Source organism: Humulus lupulus, chromosome 2 (genome assembly GCF_963169125.1).
Source record: "Humulus lupulus chromosome 2, drHumLupu1.1, whole genome shotgun sequence".
NCBI classification, from domain to species: domain Eukaryota; kingdom Viridiplantae; phylum Streptophyta; class Magnoliopsida; order Rosales; family Cannabaceae; genus Humulus; species Humulus lupulus.
Window position 1 is genome coordinate 255,730,242 of NC_084794.1, and position 25,124 is coordinate 255,755,365.

The following is a 25,124-nucleotide window of genomic DNA, read 5'->3' on the forward strand; positions in this document are numbered from 1 at the left end:
TATGTACAAATCTGCCACCCACCCAAATAAGAAGTCATTTGTATACAACCCGACTAGCAACCCACCCAACAATATTAAATGGTTAGTTTGAAAACTACTTGGGCTGTTTGAGATGCTTTTTTGTTGTGGTATTTTTGGGTTATTAACGGTTGGTTTAGTCAGGTTGCCAAATTTTATGAACACTCCTAGCGAAGAGTTTACACTTAACTCTTCATTTTGAAGAGTTGAACTTTTCCATATCATGAGAATGCCAGAATAAGTCAACTTTGCAAGAAACTCTATATAACTAGCTCTTCACAGTTAAACATTAATTCATTTTTGTATCTTTGCAATACAAACCTCTCTTCCGATGTTAAAATGTTAGTGACAAAACATTTCTCATCTGAAAATGGCTTCCTTCCTGTTCGTCCTGCACGATGAAGATAGTCGGTGACAGTTCTTGGCAGATCAAAATTGTATATGTGAGTAGTTTCCGGCAGATCAACCCCTCTGGCAGCTAAATCTGTTGATACAAGGAGATAACCACCCCCTTGTCTCAATTCCTACATTAGACAAGAGAACTTTATCAGAACAGAAACTTCTAAATGGATAAGGTATGCAGAGAACATGACTGGAACTTACTGACAAAGAAGTTGCTCTCAAATTAAAATTCATGTCTTCTTCCAGAAGGAGGACATCCGAATCACCATTATAGGAAGCCATCAAAAAATCCACTAACAGAGTAGTTGGGGGAACATTTCCTGCCTTCTTTGACTTTTCGGACTGTATTCATTTCAAGATATCAAGAACACAATCAGTTTGCTTTATTTGGAGCGAAAAGCAAGAACTCAAACTTTTTTCAAAATAGATAAAGACCTGTTCTCCAACAAAAATAATTCCAGAATCTGGTGCATCTGTCTGTAATAAGGATAGCAGGGTTTGAAGTCTCATGTTCTTGTGACATATCTGTAAGCCAACAAGCACAATAGAAAGATCTTCGAGTAAATCTCATCTCAAGAGAAATCAAAACACAAAAATATCTTGTCAAACAAACTATTGTACAGATTTGGAAGTGGAAAATTAATAAAAAAATAAGAGGTTTCATTGTGCAAACAAATCTTACCACAAATCTATGATGTAAACACGATGGCATGGGCTCAACTGGATTGACATGGATATGAACTACATTGCTCTGAAAGGTAAATATACATAAAAATGAGAATAGAGAGCAAGAACAAGTAATATGTAAACTCCCAATGAAAATGCAAAATTTAGGCTAGGAAACCTTGGTCCATTTCTGTTGTATACAGTCATGTACAAATCGTCTGTGCTGTGGGATAGACGCACTGGCAAAAATGGTCTGGCGGTTATTGATTGAAGAATATGATGTCAAAAGTTTTTTAAGAGAACTAACTTCTTTTGAAGAGTTGAACATGAAATCAACCTGAACAAAGAAAGAAATAAAAGTATTATATGAAAACATGTACTTTAAAAGAAGCTTCCCCTATTTTCCTTTTTTTTCAATTATTATTATTATCAGATTCTTATCAATTAAAAGAAAGATTACGAGTGAACTACACCTTGTAAACATTTTAAACTGCTTTGGTTGACAGGAACAAAACCCAATATAGTTCAAGAATATAATTTCCTATTAAGGACATAAAATACTTTTCTAGAAGATATGACCCTTTCACTAAACCACTAAATCCTATAGATAACAACTTAAACGTTATGATGGCAGTAGCAGACATTAGATTACACATTTTGCAACATGATTCTGCTAAATGGAACTGACATTTCAAAATCTTAGATACAAGATAGTTCAACTTAAATAAATACCCGAACAAATAATAAACATCAGTATGAATCTAGTTTACCTCGTCAATTACCAGAACTTGCATTGACTCAAGAGTAAGAATACGCTTTTCCAACATCTGGCATAAACTCCCTATGGTTGCCACCACAATTGTAGGAGGCTCTGCCTGATATATGGAATACCAAGAAATGTCAGATCATTAATGAGCAAGTGTTTGTTAAAGATCAGTACAAATTACAACTAGAATTAGGTTCAGACATTTAATGATTAGTGACACCATCATAGGCCATTTAATGACTAAAAAATATCAAAGTTGATTAAACATGAATTAGTCATCCTGTTCTCCGTCCTATATAAACATGTCAGTCCAGAAAACATACATTATTCATAAATGCCATAACTTTCCCATAAAAGTTGCAACAATTTTTTTTTTCCTGGATAATTAAATAGAACTGATTAAAAAAAGATATAAAATGATAATCCGGTGAAATTTAAGAAAGTGGATATCTAATTGCTGTCGCCTTCCATGACATAGAGGTACAAACTACAATGCATTACAAGGTAACAAGAACAGCACCTTTAGCCAAGTCTTGTGTCTTTTCAATGATCCACCTTCTAAAAGAGCCATGACAGTGCAGGATTTCAGCTCCATATCACTTTCCATAGGCTTTGCAGCCAGAGTCCGAGCAACTTTAGTGACCTAATTCAGTGAAAAAAAATGAACAATCATAATCATTCTAAACTATACATAGCTACTTCCTACCCGTTATACGTATTCAAATACTGCAGCCAAGAATTAAAATTGCATTTTTTTCCCCTCCTTTTAAAGAATATTTTGAAAAAGAATATTTTAAAATCGCATTCAAATACTCCAGTTTTTGGCCCAATTACAGAAAAACTCCAGAATGGTATTCTTACTTGCATACCAAGTTCCCTGGTGGGCACCACAATGAGTGCTTGAACAGCTGATCTTTGAGTGTTTATAACGGAAAATATCAACAAAAGATATGTCAGTGTCTTCCCGGAACCTGTCTACAGGACAAAGAACAAGGACCAAAATTAATCTTCTAAGTTACAGGCTTACAGCAATAATTTCACACTTATACACTCTACAATGGAACCTAACATTATTTTTAGTTTAGTCTTAAAACCCAATGCACAAGTTGCTTCTCAAATATAATTCATAGCCCAAACCGCAGACCTTTTTTGGAGCACTGTAACGAAAATTTGATAAATTTCAATGGTGTTAAGCAACAATGGGTGTAGATTCACATTGAGAAATTCGAATAAAATTGAAATTTGACCTGAGCGTGAAGCACACAATCGAAACCAGAGAACAGAGTCGGCAAAGCTTGTCTTTGTACATCAGTTGGTATAACATACCCAACTTCATCAACTCTGCGAAAATTAATACACATTCAAAATCGAAAAGAACCTCATGACATTACCAGCAAGAGAAAAATGGCTTTTTGTAATAAAAAAAAAAAAAAAAACTCACCTGCGTAATACATGGCCGGGGACATGGTTTCTGCAAAGGTCTCGGAGAGTTACGGTCTCATCCGAACCAACTTCTTCGGGCATGGATGTTGAGTTAAGAAGCCCCGGAACGGAGCGGAGAGCTCGATTTGCAGAGAAGACAAGCCTAGAGCTAGGGCTTCGTGATAAGAAAGGGAAACCGTAAGCATTTACTTTGAATTTTCGAGAGAGGAAAACTGGTCGTGAAAGAGAAAGAGGGTGAGTAGCAGAGACTGAGAGAGTCGCCATTGACGAACTACACACGAAGAGGGAGTGAGGCCGACGACGAAGGAGGAGTTTTAGCTAAAACGGGAAAACAATTGTTGTCGTTTCAATCTTATTAAAACGACGTGTCGTTTAAATGGTAAACGACTTAAAAACAAACATTGTCGTGTTTGATGTGTAAGAAAAAACTACACGGACGAGAGTAAGCCGAAAAAGACGGACCGGAATTAGCGAAGATGAGATCAAATGGCGGAGAATAAGTCGCAATGATCGTAATGGACGGACAAGATTTCAGATATAGATCGTGTATAGTCGTAAGTATGTACTGTATTTTTTTTATGTATGTATGTATTTATTTTATTAATTAGGTGGGAGAAAATATCGTCCATCTAGATTCACAGAATTGAGTTTGTGTGGTGCGTGAAGAGGGGACGGGCAATCTAATAAAAGATTTTTATTTCACCGAAATTTAATAATAATAACAGTAATATTTTTATTATAATTACTTTCTTTAATCCTTACATTTTACCATATTTCTCTAAAAGGGTTTCCTTTATTGTAATTTTTCAATTGGCACCAAATAAGCCAATGCGGGAAAAAAATAATTGTAAAATTAAAACAAATTGTGAAAGTTTAGATCTACAATCTAAATTTAGATATTATCTGCTAATGATTTAGATAAATTTGTTTTAGTTGGATAAAATTTTAGGATATTCCTACTCAAATCCACCCTAAAAAAATTAGATTTTGTTGGCAAAAAAAAGAGTAAGATTTAGATATTAAAAAAACTAGGAAAATGTTTGTCTTAAAAAAAAACTAAAAAAATGAAAAAGTATGTTTACAAAATATTTTTATAATATATACGAAAATAAATAAGAGGTTATTTGGTATTATCCATAAAATTAAGTAAAATGGGAGGAGAATAATGAAAAATAAATAATAATTAAGGAAAAAATTATATTTTTTTTAAGGAAAAAAAGAGAGAGAGAGAAGAGAAAGATTGATTCCATCAAAGCGGGTGAATCGGATGATATTTGGGTTTGGGTGCACTTTTCTGGCTTTTTGAGAAGAATACCTTTCTTTGACCATTACACTTTCATTACATTCCATTTTCCAATTTCCTTAAACACTCTTTCCCTCTCTACACTTTTCTAGGGTTCTTTTCTTCTCTCTCTCTCTCTCTATCTTCTTTCTCTCCCAAACCCACCCCCAAATCTACATTGCATTACTCTTTCTCAACTCAACTCAACTCAACTCATCAATGGCAGCCTTCGCTTCTTCTTCTTCTTCTTCTTTTTCTTCTTCGGTTTTTTCTGAGAATTCAATGCCGATCATCGCATCATCTTCATCATCTGTACCGCCTCCTTTGGATGACAACTTTGAAGAAGAAGACTTTTGTAGTATCTGCCTGGAGCCTTTCAACTCCCACGATCCTGCTACTGTATGTTTACGATCATCTTCTTGATTTTAGTTCCACTTGAAAATGTAGCTTTGTTGACTCGTTATTGACTCAATTATGCTCTTTCTTTTTCATTTTAAAAAAAATCTCTTTGATTGGTTCTAGTTTTGTAATTTGTGATGCTGTTATTTGCGTTTAGTTATTATCTGGTGAATTAATAATCTGGGTAATGTGGTTTGATCGGGGACTTGCCGTGAGTGGAATTATGTTCTTGGCCGACCTTCGTTTGTTTTGCCTGTTTTGGTGTTATGTTTATATGAAAATTCGTGTAATTATCATGAAATTACACCCCTTGACGGACTCTATTCACTTTATGTTTGGGTTTATTAATCTTGAATTGATGGCTTTAATGGGTTTTCATGTACTTTTCCTTATTATTTTTTCAGATTACTAACTGCAAACATGAATATCATCTCCACTGCATTCTTGAATGGTAAGTCAAAATTGTTCATTTACTTAGAATTTATTTATGGTGGAACTTGTGATTGGTTGTTTCTTACTGAAATATCTGTTCTTTTAGGTCACAAAGGAGCAAAGAGTGCCCAATATGCTGGCAGTTACTTTCCTTGAAGGATTCTATCAGGTATATTAGTATTACTACCTTGTGTTCATCTCTGATTATTTTCTGTCTTATTTTTTTTGGTAGTCATTTATAAATTGTGTGTAGCCAAGAGCTTCTAGTTGCAGTAGGAAAGGAAAGGCCTTTAAGGTCAAGGAGGATGTCTAATTTCCAAGTGATCGATGATGAGGATGAAGACGGCGATTCTGATAGTGTGAGAGTTTATTTTAGCTTCAACAATATGTTTGATGCCTTCAATTTTTACCCGTTTGCTTCTGCTCTACAATGTCTTTTTTATTGTTTTTTCAGGAGATCTCTAATGAATTTGTTTTCGATGAGCATATCATGCAGCATCTAACTGCTGCTGCGAATAGAGCTCGTCTGGGAAGAGAGATTCATAGACATTCTGGACTGGATCCTTCCCAAGTCCTCTTTTGTGGTTCCCCTGCAAACAGTGAAGACCATACATACACAACATCTTCAGACGAACGCCAAAATTTAAGTTATGTCTCGTCTGATTCTGATTCACCGCCTTCTGTAACCCTGCCGGCTCTTAATGCTCAATCCTCTCGTGTGGTCCCCAGCACTGATATAAATGGTGGCACACCATTCAAAACCAGGTACGTTCATAGAACTTGGCTTTTTAGTTTCCAATAGTATATTTATTGTGGTATACTATGTACCCATTACTCATTTCTCTTATCAGTGGGGAGGTTAGACTAAATCGTTTTTTCTCATTTCTTTCTTATGCAATTCTGAATAACTCCACATGATTATAACATTAATTTTTTCTGTTATATTTATTACTTTTTTGGCTGATTATCCAGAGTTCTATACAGTCAGCCACCATCTGTTCATCCACAGAGACCAAGCCCCCCATCTGAAACATCTACTTTATCCGACTTGCTTAAATCTAAGTGGTCTGCTGCTTCAGCCAGGTAAAGAAAAACATTAGCAAATGTATACCTTTTGTCTAGTCCTTTCGTACCTTCTCCTACACTAACATTAACGTTAATGTGTGTTGATAGGTACAAGGAATCACTATCAAAAAGCACCAGAGGCTTGAAGGAGAAGCTACTTGCTCGCAATAACTCTGTTAAAGAGCTTAGCAAAGGAGTTCAGCGTGAGATGAGCGCAGGTATTGCTGGTGTTGCACGAATGATTGAGCGCTTCGATCTTACCCCAAAAAGAGCCGATGTTAGTCGTGATGGAGTTGCTTCAAACACCTCTACAAAGGGTAAAGGCGTGCTAGAGAATATTATTGTTCAATCTCTTAGTAAAAATAATAGTAAGGTGGCAGATGAAATGAGCTCAGACGCAGCCTCACACCCTTCTATTGCTATCCCAGGCAGAGTTGAGGTTTTTCGAACACAGGTTTGAAAATTTTACTACTACCCCATTGTGGAATTAAATGTTTGCTTTCAAAACTGAGCCATACAAACAAAACCCAAGAAAACTTAGTTCTAACACTTTACTTGTTTCACCAGAGGAGTGAGCAATGAAATCAATGGTGCTGTGAAGTTTGGACATTGTGGCTCGTTAAGTGAAAGGTCTCAGAAGAAGGCATTTACGATGCAAGTGATGTAATGTTGAGAGATCAATCCCCTGGTTGGTTATGCGTCCTGCATTGCATGCGCCTGTACATGCTTTAAATTAGATTATAGAGGTGGTGTTTTCTCTATATGCATGAATGATTTTATCTGTGAATTCTTTTGAGATTGTTTGCTTCCATTGTTTTGAACATTGAACTTTAAGTTATGTGCTTAAATGTTCTTCGGTATTGTGATACCAGATAAGTATATATTTATAAGTTAATTGACTTAGTTTCTTTCACTTTGTCTCGTGAATCAATGAATCCCCCCTTCCAATATTCAATGGGCATGAGTGTGATCAATGGAATTTTCTTATACAAAAACATAAATGAGAGCGCTGGTATTATATACATATCCAAAACAGATTCCAAATATCCTTTCAAAAAGAAAAAAAAATATCCAAACAGGTTTCCAATAATATTGATTAAAAAAAATAAGAAACTAATACAACATCAATTACAATTCAAAACTCTATTTTCTTACGGAAGCCATGTGATGAAAATAATTAATCTGGGTTTAAAAATCACAAATCTTAAAAAAAAAAAAACTACATAAAACAGAGAAAAAATTTCTGTAGATTAGAGATCTACGAAAACTAAATCCTGACTTTACTTTGAGAACACTAAGAACAGAACAAAGAATTCTACCAGATAAGATGATATCTACCTCTAGTGGTGGGTAAGCAGAGAGAGAATAGGCAAAAAAGGAGGCTAGATTTAGATTTAGTATCATAATTGGCTCTTAGTACACAAGTATTATTAGAATCATTATTTAAAAAATAAAAAAAAATCCAATATTAGTTCCATGTGCATTCAAGTTCATCAAAATATATTGCTTTTAAAATTACATTACTAAAGTGATTAAATTAATACAAGAATAGCTATATTCTGTCCTGAAGAGGCAAAGTTTGTTCTGATAAAAAGAACGAATTTTATAACATTGGCATGATACAAAGTAACTTTTCAACTTAATTCAGAAGGTTAGTGAGCCCATTTTATTTTTATTTTTTGAAGAAAACCAAAAGAGGAAGCTCCTGAACCTGCTTCTGATATATTTGTTTATACATGAAATCCTCAAAAACACAAAAGTAAAAAGGTGAGCAGGTCTAGATTTGTCCCAAAATAACATCCCCACCAGAAACCTTGAAGTCAGATGGTGCTTCCTCTACATTAAGAGACTTAACCTTCCCATCAACCACATATGCCGACCATCTACATCAAAAATAAGAAACGAATAACTATCAAGTCTATCTGTCTATAGACACTGCTAAAAACATCCCACTAAAAGATTTTAATCGTTTTTGCTTTGAGCAAAGAAAGCCAAATGGAACTATAGATAATATGTACCTTTGAGAGCGAGGTCCAAGCAAAGCAACAGAGAGATCTTTATCTAATTCCAAGGCCTTGTGGAATTTTCCATCAAAATCCCCATAAAACTCAATCTACAAAGGCAGATAATTGAGCTGCTAAGATACTCGACTAGTCGACTATATAATGCTATTTAAGTGCATAAATTGGATCACAAGAATGATAAATTTAGCATAGAAGCATTGTAGATAAATCTGTGTCGCATGGGATTTAACTTCATAAATGACTTACAGCATCTTTGGCTTCAAGTTTCTCTGCCCAGCCGTTCAAAACAAACGGGTCATTCACAGCTACACAAATCACAGAATCAATTCCTTTTGCCTTAAACTTGTCAATGTTGTTCTTGTAACTGGGCACATGTTGCTGAGAACAAACTCCAGTATATGCACCCTGGAATGTGGTAAATGCTAAGTCTGGTAAATGCAATTGAACCATAAACATTAAATGAGATCTTCTCAAACTTGTGCTATAAATCTATTAAGTAAATGTATGCAACACTGTAATCAAATGGAAAATGCCCATGTGGGGGTGATTTATCATATTCCTAAAGTAAGAAGAATGCATTAAAATACCAACAAAGTATCACCAAATTAGGTATCCAAATATAGCACTACATAAAAACCCAAAAAGATTGACTAAATTTATGGAATAAGAAACTATCGACACACTAATAGTAATAGGAGTGGTGAGAGTAACTTACAGGGAGCCCAAAGATGACGACTTTCTTGTCCTAAATCAAATAACAAAGCACCCCAAAAAAAATCAGAATTTGAGTAATATAAATTAAACAAATTAAAATTCACAAAGAAAAAAATGAAACAGTAACTAAAAAAGGACCCAGAAAAGAAAAGACCTTAAAGATATCTTTGAGAGGAGTAGTGGAGAACTTGGTGGAGACACCTTCGTCCCAGCTGCGAGCTTTCTGGAGGGAAACATCTGGTGCTGCCGAGACTATGTCAGTCCCAACTGCAACCGATGCGTAGGACCTACCTCCTGTTGAGAGAGCTCCCACCATTGATCTCATTCCCGAGTAACAGCTTCGCTTCAGAACCGTTGACGCCATGGCTGTGACTCGAACTCGCTGAGTCGGTTGATTGAAAGTTTCTGACGAGAAGTGCTTCTGTTCCCAATTTCTTTGAGAACAATACAGAAACAGAGATTGTCTGATTGGGCTTCATTCGGCCCATAAAAGATTGAGAAAATTACATCTCACAACTGCTAAGGAGATTCCCTATCAAATTCTTTTTAGTCATCTTTTAAATAACGTCTATTTTTATAAAATAAATAATTATAATATTTTAATTTTATTATAATTATGTCCCATGTAATTATATATAATATATTTTGAAATTTCATTTTTTATGATTACCAATTGAACTTAACAAACAATTTAATTAATGCGGTATAGTTAAATAATTATTTGATCAGACAGATATTCTGATGTATCAAAACAGATTGTTGATGAATCAAAATATACGAACAGAAAGTAAATAAACTAAAAGTAACGTGACACAAAAAAGTTTTTACGTGGTTCGAAAAACCTATTTCATGGGGTCACGCCCAGAGATAAAATCAATTAGTAAAGTCTCAAGAACACAATAATCAATCGACTTATACAAGTTTAGACTCCTCCAAATTATTGTCGCAACCTTGAAGTACTCCACTTTGATAATTTGATTTTAATAAACACCAAGAACATGAAATCCCTTTTGAACTTGATGAGTACCCGCTTCCTCCTGAAGTGAGTCTTATGGAAATCTTCTTTTGAAGATTATGTATCACGTTCATAAACTTTATGACATGTTTAATAATAAACAACACAAAGCAAAACAAACAAACGAGCAAATAGATAGTTGAACAAAGACTACTCTTTTCATATAAAAGAACTCTTCAAAATATAAAACGTTAGAGTGGTGAAGAGAAGAGAATTGTTGCTGCTTATTTCTGGTATTTATAGAGTTTAGAAACCTCTAAGTCAGCCAATCTCGTTTATGGCCCAAATCAGACCAAATCGGGAAGCTACTCAAAATAACTTCTCATTTTATTAACTGCGGGATTTTCCAGATGTGACAGACAAACATTCTATAGCATCAGGAAATGGACGAATCCGGTCTTAAAACTCAGCCATGTTCATTTCAAAGTTTCCTTTATTGGGCATCAAGACTCAGTCAGTTTCCTCTTTTCCTCTTTTTAAATAGACTAGAATCAATCAAAATATGTAGAGAATAATTCTATAATATACATACTTATTATAGACAAGATTGTCATAAATAAATAAGGAAACTTGACTATATACAAAATGCATTTAATAAAGAATTTATTCTTAACAAAAAGAGACACAATCTACTTACTTACCCAATATATAATTTTGAAAATGCTAATTAAATAATAAAATATAATAATTTCGAAAAATATATTAATTAAAAAGGTTAGCCACATTTTTTTCTTATTTTGCTTTTATTATATATTAAATATATATGTATATATATTACACATATATATACGCACCATTGCCATTTTTTTTAACTACGCTTGTGCTATTTTTTTTATCTTTATATTTCTTATATTTATAGTGTTTTATTAATAATGTTGACTTATTTCCCTTTTATATTTCTTTTATATCATATATATATATATAATGTAGTGGATAAAATCTGTCTATTTGATTAAAAAAAAAAAGTTCAACAAGCAGTCAGATTAGCATCTTGGCCCAATAAGCCAGCCTGACTAGCCAATAAAGCCCAAACCCATGTGAATAGGTTAGCATATACAATGAACTGTCCAAAATGCCCAAAACCATACTTGGACCCGGACCCGAATTCGGATATGCCCAATCAGCCAAGGACCTTGAAACAGTCAAAGCTCGCACCACATTTGCCAAGAATTTCGGAAAGAAACCACTTGGAGCGAGTCAGACGAATTAGGAAGATGGAGGAATAACGGTAGAGAGAAAGAATAATAAATAAGACCCTCAGGGGTTGAGGAGGGGACATCTGATAACAATTTTACTCTACTTTATTTTCTTACTGCAACGAAGTACTACTCTTTCTAGGCGATCCAATCAAGCAAGTTGAATCAGTCAGCCTGGTTTGACTCAACCGGACTTAACCCGATAATTGAATTCTGCCGTCGTCTCTATCGTCACTTTGACCATCCTACTACTCATCCATCCATAAATATATCGTTATTTTCATTATAATTTTATTATTTTCAATTAGCTCTCATTACAACCTGACTAACTTGAGCGTCGGAGTCCCTTTGGCTGACACCCCACCGGTGCTCCCAATTGAACTCTCGTCTCTCTCTCTCTCTCTTTGTTTTTTACAGGTTGCTGGTGCCCATCTAATCAATTGTAAGAAATCACCTCTACAATTTGGCGCCCACCGTGGGGCCCTAGCAATCAGACGATCGACAAAGAGATCAAGAAATTCACTTGAGAGCCATGTCAGATGTGACTGAGACACCCGATCTGTCTACTCAACTCGTTGCTCTTACTGCCCAGATGAATGAAGAACGCGAAAAAATGAGGAGGCTCGAAGCTGAGAATGCTGACCTGCTCGTACGAATGGAAGCCATATCCTCTCAAGCCATCGAGGCTCAGCCATCCCACTTCTGAGGCCCAGTCAGCCCTATGCAACCTCTGGGAGACCTCACTCCTATCTCTAACAGTGATGGACCGAATCAGACAGTTCCATCACCCTCGGTAAGGAACTATCAAACTCCACCCACCATGTCTAACATTCAAAATTCTGTTGTCAATACAGGCGAACAGGTAACCATGACTGAACATGGACATTCATCTGCGCCCGGATCACAGCAGATTCCAGGAGTCAGCCGGTGCAGCTGGACATCAACAGATTCCAGGAGCCAGTCAGCCAGCCACTGGACCCGGACAACAGCAGGTTCCAAGTAGGTTTCTGGCTGGCTCCAATGGTAGGCTGACTACCACTTGGGACCTGCTGTTGTCCGGGTCAAGTGGCTGGCTGACTGGCTCCTGGAATCTGTTGTTGTCCAGCTGCACCGGCTGACTCCTAGAATCTGCTGTGATCCGGGCGCAGATGAATGTCCATGTTCAGTCATGGTTACCTGTTCGCCTGTATTGACAACATAATTTTGAATGTTAGACATGGTGGGTGGAGTTTGATAATTCCTTACCGAGGGTGATGGAACTGTCTGATTCGGTCCATCACTGTTAGAGATAGGAGTGAGGTCTCCCAGAGGTTGCATAGGGATGAATGGGCCTCGGAAGCGGGATGGCTGAGCCTCGGTGGCTTAAGAGGACATGACCTCCATTCGTACGAGCAGGTTAGCAATCTCAGCTTTGAGCCTCCTCATTTTCTCGCGTTCTTCATTCATCTGGGCAGTAAGAGCAGCGAGTTGAGCAGATAGATCGGGTGTCTTAGTCACGTCTGACATGGCTCTCAAGTGAAATTCTTGATCTCTTTGTCGATCGTCTGATTGTTAGGGCCCCACGGTGGGCGCCAAATTGTAGAGGTGATTTCCTACAATTGATTAGATGGGCACCAGCAACCTGTCAAAAAGAAAGAGAGAGAGACGAGAGTTCAATTGGGAGCACCGGTGGGGTGTCAGCCAAAAGGACTCCGACGCTCAAGTTAGTCGGGTTGTAATGAGAGCTAATTGAAAATAATAAAATTATAATGAAAATAATGATATATTGATGGATGGATGAGTAGTAGGATGGTCAAAGTGATGACAGAGACGACGTCGGAATTCAATGATCGGGTTAAGTCCGGTTAAGTCAAACCAGGCTGACTGATTCAACTTGTTTGATTGGATCGCCTAGAAAGAGTAGTACTTCGTTACAGTAAGAAAACAAAGTAGAGTAAAATGGTTCTCAGATGTCCCCTCTTCAACCCCTGAGGGTCTTATTTATTATTCTTTCTCTCTACCGTTATTCCTCCGTCTTCCTAATTCGTCTGACTCGCTCCAAGTGGTTTCTTTCCGAAATTCTTGGCAAATGTGGTGCGATCTTTGACTGTTTCAAGGTCCTTGGCTAACTGGGCGTATCTGAATTCGGGTCCGGGTCCAGGTATGATTTTGGGCATTTTGGATGGTTCATTATATATGCGAACCTATTCACATGGGTTTGGGCTTTATTGGCTAGTCAGGCTGGCTTATTGGGCCAAGATGCTAATCTGACTGCTTGTTGGACTTCTTCTTTTTTTTTTAATCAAGTAGGCATATTTTGTCCACTACAAGTACTGAACTTCAATTGCGTTCCCATGGCCTTCTGTAAACTCCCCCAGAACTTGGAAGTAAAAGTGGGGTCCCGATCTGACACGATCGACCTCGGTGCTCCATGAAGGCGCACGATCTCTCTTACATAGAGATCTGCATACTGGTCAACTGTATATGTAGTTCTCACTGGAAAGAAGTGAGCTGACATGGTATAGCGATCCACTATAACCCGAATAGAATCATGCTGACCAACAGTCCTGGGTAATCCCACCACGAAATCCATCGTGATGTCCTCCCATTTCCACTCTGGGATATCCAAAGGCTGAATAACCCTGCCGGCCTCTGATGCTCAGCCTTGACCTGTTGACATGTCAAGCACTTAGCCACATACTCTACTACATCCATCTTCATCCCCGGCCACCAATACAACGATCTCACATCCTGATACATCTTCGTAGTGCCTGGATGCAAAGAGTAAGGTGTAGTATGAGATTCATCCAAAATCTCTCGCCTCATAGTAGTGTCTAACGGAACAGATATCCGACCCTTGTATCTCAGCAAGCCCATCTCAGACACTTTATAATCTTTGGATGCTCCAGCCAAAACATCCTCTCTGATCTTGATCAGCTATGGATCACCCAATTGACCCTCATTGATTCTCTCCAACAATGTAGACTGCAGCGTAATATTGACCAACTGGCCCACCAGCAACTCTATACCAGCTCTGGTCATATCATCTGCTAACTCTCTGGCTATCAGCCTCACACCATAAATCTGTCCCGGACCTTTCCGGCTTAAAGCATCAGCTACCATGTTGGCTTTTCCTGGATGATACAAAATCTCACAGTCATAATCTTTTACTAACTCCAGCCAACGCCTTTGTCTCATATTCAAATCTTTATGCGTGAAGAAGTATTTCAGGCTCTTGTGGTCTATATAGATCTCACACTTTTCTCCATAAAGGTAATGCCTCCATACCTTTAAAGCAAAGATCACTGTCGCCAACTCTAAATCATGAGTGGGATATCTCCACTCATACTCCTTCAACTGACGTGAGGCATAAGCAATTACTTTCCATGACTACATCAGAACACACCCTAAACCTTGATGTGAAGCATCGTAGTAAATCACAAACTTCTCCTGATCTGTTGGAAGACTCAGAACTGGAGCTGTAATCAATCTCTGTTTCAGTTCCTGGAAGCTGTTCTCACACTTGTCTGCCCACACAAATTTCTGATTCTTGCGTGTCAGCTCAGTCAACGAAGTAGAAATCTTTGAGAACTCTTCCACAAAACACCTGTAATAACCTGCCAATCCAAGGAAACTTCTAACTTCATAAGCATTCTTTGGCCTTGGCCAATCTCTAACTGACTCGATCTTTACTGGATCTACCTTAATCCCCTCCTTACTAACAATATGCCCAAGAAAAGACACCTGAGATAACCAGAACTCACATTTCTTGAACTTCGCAAACAGTCTGTGCTCCCTCAGTCTCTGTAGAGCCAATCTCAAATGCTGTTCATGCTCTGACTCTGACTGAGAATAAACCAGGATATCATCGATGAAGATGATCACAAACTGGTCCAGATAATCCTTGAACACTCTGTTCATCAGATCTATAAAAGCAGCTGGGGCATTAGTCAATCCAAAAGACATGACTAAGAACTCATAATGCCCATATCTGGTGCAAAAAGCAGTCTTCGGTATATCTCCCTCCTTGACCCTCAACTGATGATAACCAGAACGAAGGTCGATCTTTGAGAATACATTTTTACCTTGCAACTAATCAAACAGATCATCTATCATTGGCAAAGGATATTTGTTCTTGATTGTTAACTTATCAGTTCTGTGTAATCAATGCACATCCTCAGATAACCATCTTTCTTCTTCACAAACAGAACTGGCGCTCCCCAAGGTGAGAAACTAGGTCTGATAAAACTCAAATCCAACAACTCTTGCAACTGTACTTTCAATTCTTTCAACTTAGTTGGGGCCATTCTGTAAAGTGCTCTAGACACTGGTTCCATCCCTGGTGTCAGTTCTATCACAAACTCAATCTCTCTATGTGGTGGCAACCCTGAAAAATCTTCTGGAAACACATCCAAGAATTCACAAACTAATCTAGTCTCTTCTGGTCTCACTGGCATGACCTGAGTGGAGTCAACCACACTGGCTAAGAATCCAATGCAACCTCCTTGCAATAGATCTCTAGCCCTCAATACAGAAATCATAGGTATGCGAGGTCCATGCACAGTACCAACAAACACAAAAGGATCCTCACCTTCAGGCACAAAGGTGACCATCTTCCTTCTGCAATCAATGGTTGCCCCATAATTCACCAACTAATCAATACCCAGAATCATGTCGAAGTCAGTCATGACTAACTCTATCAAATCCACTGACAACTCTCTACCCTCCACTGTCACTGGCAAAGATCTGACCCATCTCCTGGATACTACTAACTCCCCAGTGGGTAACAAAGTTCCAAATCCCACAGCATAAAAATCATAGGGTCTACAAAGTCTATCAATAATTCTACTAGCAACAAAAGAATGTGTAGCACCAGAGTCAATCAAAACATTATAAGGGGTTCGAGCACTAAGAAGCTGGCCTGTAACTACTGAGGGAGAAGCCTCAGCTTCTGCTTGTGTCAATGCGAACACTCGAGCTGAGGCCGAGCTGTCCGCTTTCCTAGGTTCTTCTTTTCTTGCCTTAGGGCAATCTTTCTTGAGATGGCCCACTACTCCACACAAAAAGCAGGTCCTTGCCCTATACTCTCCCAAATGACGCCTCTTGCACCTAGGGCATTCGGGATAAGTCTTCCAGGCCTCACTACCACTCTAACGACCCATTGAAATACCACGAGGTTGCCTGTCAGAACCTGGAGCTGGGAAGGTGTCAGGAACCTTCCTCTTCTGATCACTCCTGCCTCCACCCCTACCAGAACCCAAAAATGGAGAACCTGTTCTCCTAAACTCCCTTTTGGCTGCATTATCTTGCCAGATCTTGTTCTCTGCACTCTCAGATGTGAGTGCCTTCTTGACTACCTGTGCATAGGTAGTAACCCCTGCCACAGTGGTAGTGCAAACATCCCGAGCTAATCTAGGCTGTAGCCCCTAGAGAAACCTCTCCCTCCTGGTCCCATCAGTGGGCACCAGCTCCATGGAAAACTTTGCCAAACCATCAAACTTCAGGGCATACTTAGTCACTGATAAACTCTTCTGAAGTAACTTGATAAACTCCTCAGCTTTCACCGCCCTGATGGCATCGTTATAATACTTATCGTTGAACAGAGTCTAAAACTCTTCCCAACTCAGGGCATTGATGTTTCTGGTCTGGGATATAACCTCCCACCAAATTCGGGCATCCTCCCGAAACATATACGTGGCACAGGCCACCCTCTCATTACCAGTCACCCTCATGAAATCCAGGATGGTGGTAATCATGCTCATCCATTGTGCTGCTTTAGCAGGATCTGCACTGCCTTCAAAGACTGGAGGTTGCTGCTTTCTGAACCTTTCATAGAGAGGCTCCCATTTGTCAACAACCTCTAGCAGCTGCTGACACTGATACAAGAGGTGCCACAGATACATTGGCTACTGCAAGAACTTGTTGTTGTCTCAGGAGGCGTAGTTCTTCTCCTTGCCTCAAAACTGTAGCCTGCAGATCATTAAATAACTGCTGCTAGTTCTCAAGAGCTGGCTGTGGAATCTGACCCTGGTCATTCTCCTGACCCTGATTATTATTCTGGCCTTGATCTCCCTGGCCAGCTGATGAATCTGTCTGTCCTGGAATCATTCTTATCAACTTATACTGTGCTGCAATAGTCAATACGGCCAGTCAGGCAATGATAACTAAACCTATTGCCGCCTTACGGTCCAAGAACAAGATAATTATCATATTCCACAGTCACACAGATATACAGATGGATACATAATTATAGCATTTAGCATCTAACATGTATCAAATAATAGTTCACAATGAACAATACTAATAAGCATGCTCTGGCAATATCAGTACTAATAACCACGTTCTTGCTGATGATGCAGTATTCAAGGCACAACCTTATCATGGTGTCTTTTGTAAACAGGTAAAGCATTTATACTATATTTAAGCAGTTTGATATATAACCACATAAATAGTTACCAAACCATGAGTCGAGCTTGACTTCAGTGACGAGTGTACATGCCCAGCCAGTCTACAGGAACCCTAAACCTTGGCATGCTCTGATACCAAGTTGTAACGCCCTGGTTACTCCAAGACTGTTACTGTGATCTTTGAACCGTGCTTAACTCGCTAATCGAGTTCTTTGTTTATAAACGTGGATCTAGGTGTTATTAATAGGTTAAGGTGTAATACCAATCAAAAGGAAAGGATATATTTTATTTAAAACATAAAACTGTTCATGGGCCCATAAAAGAGTTTACAAGTTATTTACAATCCAAAATGGTCATTACAGTTTAAAATTTACAACCTGCCAACCTATGCGGCAAAAGTAGGGTAAACCCTCTAGTTCCTCCGAGAACTCCTTGGCCGTGGTGGTCAAGCAGCCGCATATGTAAACATCCCCACCTAAGCTCTCCACTCAAGGCTGGGTGAGCTTTTCTTTCCCTTTACTTGCACCACATAGCACCCATGAGCCAAAGCCCAGCAAGAAAACTCAATACTGCACATATATAATATCAAGTGATGATCATGATAATCATCCAGGAATTAAAGTCCTAAACTGATGAGTGACAGATGTATAAGTCACTAACATGGGATTCCGCACCCTTTACAAATAAGTGATCAAGTCACTAGCTTAAACAAGATATGTGACTGATGAGCGAGTCACCAATGTAAACCAAGGAAGTGACCATGGAGTCACTACTGTGGGTTCCGTACCCTTAGCCATGTGACAATATGGTCACCTGGGCCTTCTGGCCCTAACTCTGAGTAACTAGTCATAGAACTAGGCAAGCGCTTTTAGTTTTCATCGAATTTGGGGTCGGTCCGGCATTAATGCTCATGATGAGTCATTCAATGCAGATGTTGATTAGATCTAATCTTTCATCGGCTCTGCGTTCATGACGCTTATGCCGCTCCTGACTCATAGGTCAGAAACATACGACCAGCGCTCAAAACTACCGTCGAACTTGACTAGTAAGTCATAACTTCACAACTAGTTCTGACACCATTGCGGATTCTGACTAGTAAGTCAGTGCCATTCACAAGTAAGCAAGATTTGCTAAGCATTTGATATGCAATCCATGTCCACATTTAAACACTCAACATGCCTCAATAATAACCATGCATGTCACATATGGGGTGTAGTTTTCTTACCTCTGGTTAGAGCGAGAAATAGTAAAAGAACGACCCTTGAGAAAGATCGACCTTTTGATTCCTTAGCGGTTACCTAGCCATAACCAATATAAACTCCCATCAATAAAATTAATAATAAAAGGTTCCCGAACCAAGAACTAGCCTCTGAGACATCGAATCCTACTAAACTGGGTGGTAGTAACGATCCCAAGACCTAAGGTTTGAGTTCCCATGATCAAAACACTACTTTGGTCACAAAACCCTCAAGCGCTGCGACCCCACCTCATTGAGCCGCGGCCCCCAGCCATGACAGAGGCGCCAGCCTCAGGCACCTGCACCAAGCGCTGCGACCCTTCTTCCCCAGCGCCGCGGCTCCCAGGCTGTAATGACCCAAATTTCCTAATAAGGTTTAGGACCTTGATTAGGAGGCTGGGAGGGCCATAATTGATTTATTGTGCCATTATATGATTATATGCATGATTATGTGGGTCATATTATTATATGATGATAAAAGCATGCATGGGGTTATATACTCTGTTGGGAGGGTATTTTGGTAATTTGGCTTTTTAAAGATAGATACTATTGAGGCTTTATGTTAGTGGAGGTGGTATAATGTAACAGAAGTCTGAAGAGAAGGAAAAAGAAAGGAAAAGAAAGGAGGGGAAAACAAAGTAGTTTTCCTAGAGTCAGTTTGTGGTTTTTCTCACCATTTCTCTTCATTCTTCTTGGAGCAAAATTCAGAGGAGAGCTAGGTCAATTAAGCCATTAGGTTTATGAGCTAAGCTTGAAGATTTGGCAAGGGTTTAGCAAGGATAGGCCATCTACTTGAGGTAAGACCTTGAAGTTTCTTCAGTTCTGGTTTTGGTTTTTAACTAAGGTATCTAAGCTGAGTTGATGGGGAATTCTAGGGAAGTTGGAGCCAAGAGTTGAGGAGGAGCAGGCTAAGGAAGTCTAGAGGCAACTTGAGGTCAAATTTCCATCAGAGGTACAAGTTCTAAGCTTTTAACTTTGATGTTTTGATTGATTTCTGCTGAGTTTTGAAGTCTAGAAGTGGCTATGGTGAATTTTGAGATTAGGGATGCATGTGCTTGGGTTTTGAGTATTTGGGATGAGTGGAGTGTGTTAATAAGCTTGTTTTTGAGTTTGGTGAAGGTTTGGAGAAGTTTTGGTTAAGTTTGGTTCGAGAAAATCGCAGGAAGGAAAACTAGGGTGTTGCCTGTTTGTGACTAACGCTACAGCGCTAAGCCAAGCTTTCTGGGGGAATTTGGTTCTGCTTGTAGCGCTGTAGCGCCCTCCTAAGAGCGCTGTAGCGCTGCCCTGTTTCCAGAAAGGGATTTTAGGGTTATTTGCAAGGGTTTTTGACCAAGGGTTTGGGGTTTGGTTCCACCACCTTGTTTGGTGGAACTAGGACTTCCCGGGGGCTCGGGATTGGTCCCGAGGCTAGGTTTTGGACTTGAGGTTTGGTGATGACTTTGACCTATGATTGTGTTTAGGTGAGCGCTAGGGCTCGAGAGGGGTCGTGCTCAAGGAGTCAAGTGATCAAAGCTAGCGAATTGAAAGGTAAGAAAGCTGCACCTGATTATGTGGCTAGGTTGGGACTAAGTGTTCCCTATGTTTGTATGCATTGTTATGTGAATGTGATTAACCATGTGGACACGATGGGACTAAGAGCTCCCTGCATTTGTATATCATGTCATGAGGTGGTATTATTATGCCATGGGACATGCGATAACCGGCCTAAGAGTGCCGGAATCAATATTTGCGCACAGGGCGCGGCTCGGCCACTGGTAGTTGAGGCAGCTTATTTATCACTGAGCTCAGTTACGCTGGCCGGAGTCAGTGAATATTACACTGGGGGCGGCCCAAGAGAGCTGAAGACAGTGTGTTAAATAGAGGGTGCGACTAAGGGCGCTGACCCTGAATAATATTTGATGGATGTGATAAACTGTTGATTATGATCATGAATATTGTGTTATGAACATGATTTGTTGGCTGTCTAGATGATAAACTGTTAATCTATTGTGTGTTATCACTGATTTGATAAATGCTATGAAATGTTGAATTCCTGGTTGTGCATTGTGGGATATTTGATAAATGATGTTGATCTTGCTATGTTATCATGCTTTCTTGCTGGGCCTCGGCTCACGGGTGCTACGTGGTGCAGGTAAAGGCAAGGGTAGGCTGAGTTAACCATGAGTTGGAGAGCTCTGGGGGCGAGGTGTACATTGTCAGCTGCTCGGCCGCCACGGTCGATGAATTGTATAGGGACGGAAACCTAAAATGTATATTTTGCCATTAGAGTGGCTTGAATTATTTGTAACTCTTGGAATTTGTGGTAACTAAGACGTTTAAACCCTGTTTTGAGTTTCCATGTGTTAAACTGTCATTTTTAATGAAAATAGCCTGTTTGTGACCAAAATCTTTTATTCCTAATCTGTTGATGACATTGAATACACACTTTGTTTAAATGACTTGGTTAGCAAGTCTTGCACTATTTTAAACACACAGTGTAACGGTCTTGGTTATCTAGGGCGTTACAACTTGGTATCAGAGCCGTCTGGGTTTATGGGCTCCTGAAGATTAGCTGGACATGTACACTTGCCGCTAAAGACAAGCTCGACTCAAGGGTTTGTAGTGGAATACATGAAATTGTATGCTTGAGTGATTGAATAAAATATGAGTATATTAATTGGCATGATTAATAGGGAGCATGAGATACTGATAGGGCCTGGCCCTTGACTGCTGTGTGATGATATTAAGGCATGCTGATTAGCATTGCTCTTGCATGTGGATGAATACATGGATAATGATGATATATGGATTGCGGGTTATTATATGTTTAAATTGAACTTATATGCTATACCTGTTTGGTTGCATGGAGGGCATAATAGGTATGAACGCATTTAGTGATAAAGAAATTTGATAATTTATGCATAATATGGGTGTTTGATATGCTTTATGTGTGTGTTGCGGCGCCCCTGTGGGTTGCAGCGCGCCCCCTGGCTAACCTCTTTCCCCCTCTCTATCCAGAGGCACGGGCCGCGACTTGGCCTCTCAAGTCGCGGTGCCCCCCAGGCAGAGGCCTCCCATGGTGCATGGCTGAGGCTGAGTCGCGACTTATCAAGAACAATGTCGTGACTTAGCCCCACGAACCCAGAAAATCCTCCATTTCCAGCAGTCATAATCAATCCTAACCATACCAAATTTCACCCCAAAACATAATTTAATTATCCCAATCACCCTAATATGTTCACAACAATAAAACACAACAGAAAACTAGCACAAAACCTCATCAAAACTATAATTCAATTCATAACCTTAAAGTGTTTAAGAATACTAAAAACCAACCAAGAAAACACAGAATTTAATGACCCAAAATTGTAATTCAAAGCTTACCTCAATTCTTTATTGAATCCACAAGCTATCTGTAACGACTCGAATTCGCTAATCGGGCGTAGGGCCTTGATTAGTGTGCCTGGAGGGCAATAAATGATTTAATATGCTTTAATATGTTAATGGGTGAATTAATGTGAATATATGATAGTGGTGCATGTTTAGTGAGTTAAATGTGCATGTGGGCCCCGTCTGGATATTAGGGGCATGAATGTGATAAACGTTATATATGTGATATGTCTGTGCAGCACGATCCGAGACAGTCCTGGGGAGCGCTTAACCAGAGAGTCACAACGGGGTTGAGATTCGGACTCGGGGTGAGTCGAGGGGTAATTTGGGTACTAGGTGTGTTATGGGATTATCGGGACATGAAAATAAATATTTGGAGATATATTTGAGGATAGAATGTCTAGGCGGGAATACTGGGGAAATTTACCATTTTGCCTCGGGGACTTTTTGGTACCCCGAGCCTTGAGGTAACCCTTTAGACTTAAGTCAAGTAAAACAAAATAGGAGAATAGTTTAGAAACTTTAGAAACCGACTCATATTTCCTCCCAACTGAAGATAGTTCTTACTTCCCTCTCTCTCTTTCACTCTCTAAGGAAAAGTCAAGGGAAACCTAAGGGAAATCAACTTAAAGCTAAAGGTTTTCAGCTGGGGAAATCTAAGGGAACTTGAAGTTTGAAGATTGAGGCATAGGGAGAACTGGTTCAGAAGCTTAATTCAGTAAGAGGTAAGTTCTAATTATTAAGATTTGGTCTTGAATTTCTGCTGGTTTTGAGGATTGCATGTTGGTCAAGTTTGGTCTACTTTTGGGTGCCTTAGCTGAGTTTTGGAGTAGGAATCAATGGGGTTTTAGTGCTGTTATTGAGCTGGAATGGTGGTGTTAATTATCTAGGATTGTTAATCTGGTTTTGGTGAGGATTGGCTTGAAGAAAAGCTAGAAAACTGATGAGGAATTCTGGGTTCGGAGGTGAGAGCCGCAGCCCTAGGAGGGGTGCGTCGCAGCTCGTGTGCGCGCGCGGCCATGGGAGGCCGAGAAGCTTATGCTCGCCGCGGCCCGTGTGGGGGTCAGTGAGGTGCTAGCCTCTATTTCGAGGCTAGCCGCGGCTCTTGTGGGTGGGGCCGCGACCCTTTGTGCCAGTTTGAGTTTTAAGGGTATTTTGGGCTTGGGAATTCAAGGGGTAAGGCTCGGGATGGATTTTATCACCCGGATTGATAGAATTCAAGGACCCGGAGGTTAGGGTTATGGCTCTAAGTTATTTATTGGATTAGAATTTGATGAATGGACATTGTTAATGTGTTGTGACTAGGGTTTCGGTGAGGCTCATGCTAGAGGACTGTGCTCAGGGCATCGGTGCTCAGAAAGCTCGGAACTCAGGTAAGAGAACCCTTGTTCCCATAGAGCTTGTGTGCAGGGCTGAGCCCAATGTGTTTGAATAGAATTGATATGCAGGGCCGAGCCCAATATGTTAGAACTGCGGGGCGTAGCCCTTTATCTGATTATGCTAGAATTCTATACTTGTTTGTTATGCTATGTATATTATGATGTGAATGGTCGGCTTGAGCCGGGAACGGTGTAGACCGAGAACGGCGAAGGGCCGGGAACGGCATTGGGCACGTTGAGTGCAAGGCCGAGAACGGCAAGGGGCCGGGAGCAGCGTTGAGCACGTGGAGTGCGAGTTGCCAGGGCGAGTCCCTAGAAGGATACCTAGGATATCCTCACGGCGTGGTCCGCGAACGTAGGGCTTGGTAAACGCCTGGGACGGCTAGGCCGTATGTGTTTAGCCATTGGTGGGCTCTTTATATGCTTGATATATGTGTTGCATATGTTATCTGTTTGCGGGTTTTCTTTCTGGGCTTCGGCTCACAGATGCTCCGTGGTGCAGGTAAAGGTAAAGAGAAGATCAACCAACCATGAGTACAGCAGGCATGAGGCGGCGTGTACATGTTTGGCCAGCCTGGCTGCCACAGCCAGAGGATTTTGGGAGATGCTTGTAAATAAACCTAGATTTTGTCGTCTAGCCGACTTGGTTCAGTTTATATGTTGAAAATATTTCTAAACTATATTTTGGGATCCCAAGTGTAAAACTTTTTATAATTTTCTATGGAAATTACTATTTCTCAAGTCTTTCCTTTGTTTATGGCTTAATTACACTGTTTGACTTAAAACCTCGATTAGCGAGTTGAAAGCACGTTTTTAAACTCACTTAGTAACGACTCTAAGGAAGTAGGGCGTTACACTATCACTAAGCTAATCTCCAAGTCTAGAGCTCCAATTTTGTGATTTCTAGTAAAAAATCCCTTGATTCTTCTATGGTTTTAGCTTGGAAGCCTTGAGAGAAAAAGGAGAGAGAAAGAGTCGGTCAAGGCAAAGTTTCTAAGTATTTATTTTGTTTTGTTTTATCTAACTTAAGTGACTTAAGTTAATCCCAACACTCGGGGTACCAAAAACGTCCCCGAGGGAAAAATGGTAAATTTCCCCAATATTCCCTCATAAACTCTCTAACTTCAAATATATCTCCAATTATTTATTTCCATAACCCAATAACCCAAATAAATGTCTATTACCCAAAATACCCCATGACTCGCTCCAAGTCAGGTATTGGGTCCTATTGTGACTTTTCCGCTAACTTTCTCCCTAGGATCGCCTCGTGCCGAGTAACCCAAATAAACCCATGTAATAATGTGGTCTCTCACATATATCACATATATGCA

At 39.6% G+C, this 25,124-nt stretch overlaps 3 protein-coding genes across 6 annotated transcripts; 1 reads left to right on the forward strand and 2 right to left on the reverse strand.

Annotated features, from left to right (window-relative positions):
- Window positions 1-256: 256 nt before the first annotated feature.
- On the reverse strand, window positions 257-3,573 carry LOC133819238 (DEAD-box ATP-dependent RNA helicase 58, chloroplastic). 3 transcript variants are annotated; one of them, XM_062252434.1, is made up of 10 exons: window positions 3,294-3,573; window positions 3,100-3,193; window positions 2,714-2,827; window positions 2,373-2,495; window positions 1,857-1,961; window positions 1,265-1,423; window positions 1,103-1,171; window positions 856-945; window positions 622-762; window positions 257-542 (listed from the first exon to the last, which is right to left on the reverse strand). In XM_062252434.1, exons 1-10 carry the CDS (start codon window positions 3,557-3,559, stop codon window positions 279-281), a joined length of 1,425 nt encoding a protein of 474 aa, XP_062108418.1. In that variant the 5' UTR covers window positions 3,560-3,573; the 3' UTR covers window positions 257-278. The 3 variants fall into 3 exon arrangements, with proteins under 3 accessions (XP_062108418.1, XP_062108420.1, XP_062108419.1); XM_062252436.1 differs by having other exon boundaries at window positions 2,722-2,823; window positions 3,294-3,315; XM_062252435.1 differs by having other exon boundaries at window positions 2,714-2,823; window positions 3,294-3,314.
- Window positions 3,574-4,555: 982 nt separating this feature from the next.
- Window positions 4,556-7,386, forward strand: LOC133819240 (E3 ubiquitin-protein ligase RHF1A). 2 transcript variants are annotated; one of them, XM_062252439.1, is made up of 8 exons: window positions 4,556-4,976; window positions 5,381-5,427; window positions 5,515-5,577; window positions 5,662-5,767; window positions 5,905-6,173; window positions 6,381-6,491; window positions 6,582-6,927; window positions 7,041-7,386. In XM_062252439.1, the coding sequence occupies exons 1-8, from the start codon at window positions 4,797-4,799 to the stop codon at window positions 7,053-7,055; spliced, it is 1,137 nt and encodes a 378-aa protein (XP_062108423.1). In that variant the 5' UTR covers window positions 4,556-4,796; the 3' UTR covers window positions 7,056-7,386. The 2 variants fall into 2 exon arrangements, with proteins under 2 accessions (XP_062108423.1, XP_062108422.1); XM_062252438.1 differs by having other exon boundaries at window positions 4,559-4,976; window positions 5,863-6,173.
- A 665-nt stretch (window positions 7,387-8,051) lies between these two features.
- Window positions 8,052-9,706, reverse strand: LOC133819242 (peroxiredoxin-2F, mitochondrial). The gene is made up of 5 exons (XM_062252440.1): window positions 9,366-9,706; window positions 9,213-9,242; window positions 8,744-8,902; window positions 8,492-8,586; window positions 8,052-8,356 (listed from the first exon to the last, which is right to left on the reverse strand). Exons 1-5 carry the CDS (start codon window positions 9,573-9,575, stop codon window positions 8,251-8,253), a joined length of 600 nt encoding a protein of 199 aa, XP_062108424.1. The 5' UTR covers window positions 9,576-9,706; the 3' UTR covers window positions 8,052-8,250.
- Window positions 9,707-25,124: the final 15,418 nt, after the last annotated feature.

Coding starts and splice junctions, on each gene's coding strand:
- LOC133819238 (XM_062252434.1), bottom strand. CDS start 3,559: ATGGCGACTCTCTCAGTCTCTGCTACTCACCCTCTTTCTCTTTCACGA. Junction 2,828..3,099: donor ATTGTGTGCTTCACGCTCAG/GTCAAATTTCAA, acceptor TTTGTCCTGTAG/ACAGGTTCCGGGAAGACACT. Junction 763..855: donor TTATTTTTGTTGGAGAACAG/GTCTTTATCTAT, acceptor AAATGAATACAG/TCCGAAAAGTCAAAGAAGGC.
- LOC133819240 (XM_062252438.1), top strand. CDS start 4,797: ATGGCAGCCTTCGCTTCTTCTTCTTCTTCTTCTTTTTCTTCTTCGGTT. Junction 4,977..5,380: donor ACTCCCACGATCCTGCTACT/GTATGTTTACGA, acceptor TTATTTTTTCAG/ATTACTAACTGCAAACATGA. Junction 6,174..6,380: donor GGCACACCATTCAAAACCAG/GTACGTTCATAG, acceptor CTGATTATCCAG/AGTTCTATACAGTCAGCCAC.
- LOC133819242 (XM_062252440.1), bottom strand. CDS start 9,575: ATGGCGTCAACGGTTCTGAAGCGAAGCTGTTACTCGGGAATGAGATCA. Junction 9,243..9,365: donor CTCTCAAAGATATCTTTAAG/GTCTTTTCTTTT, acceptor TATTTGATTTAG/GACAAGAAAGTCGTCATCTT. Junction 8,903..9,212: donor TCGTCATCTTTGGGCTCCCT/GTAAGTTACTCT, acceptor ACCACATTCCAG/GGTGCATATACTGGAGTTTG.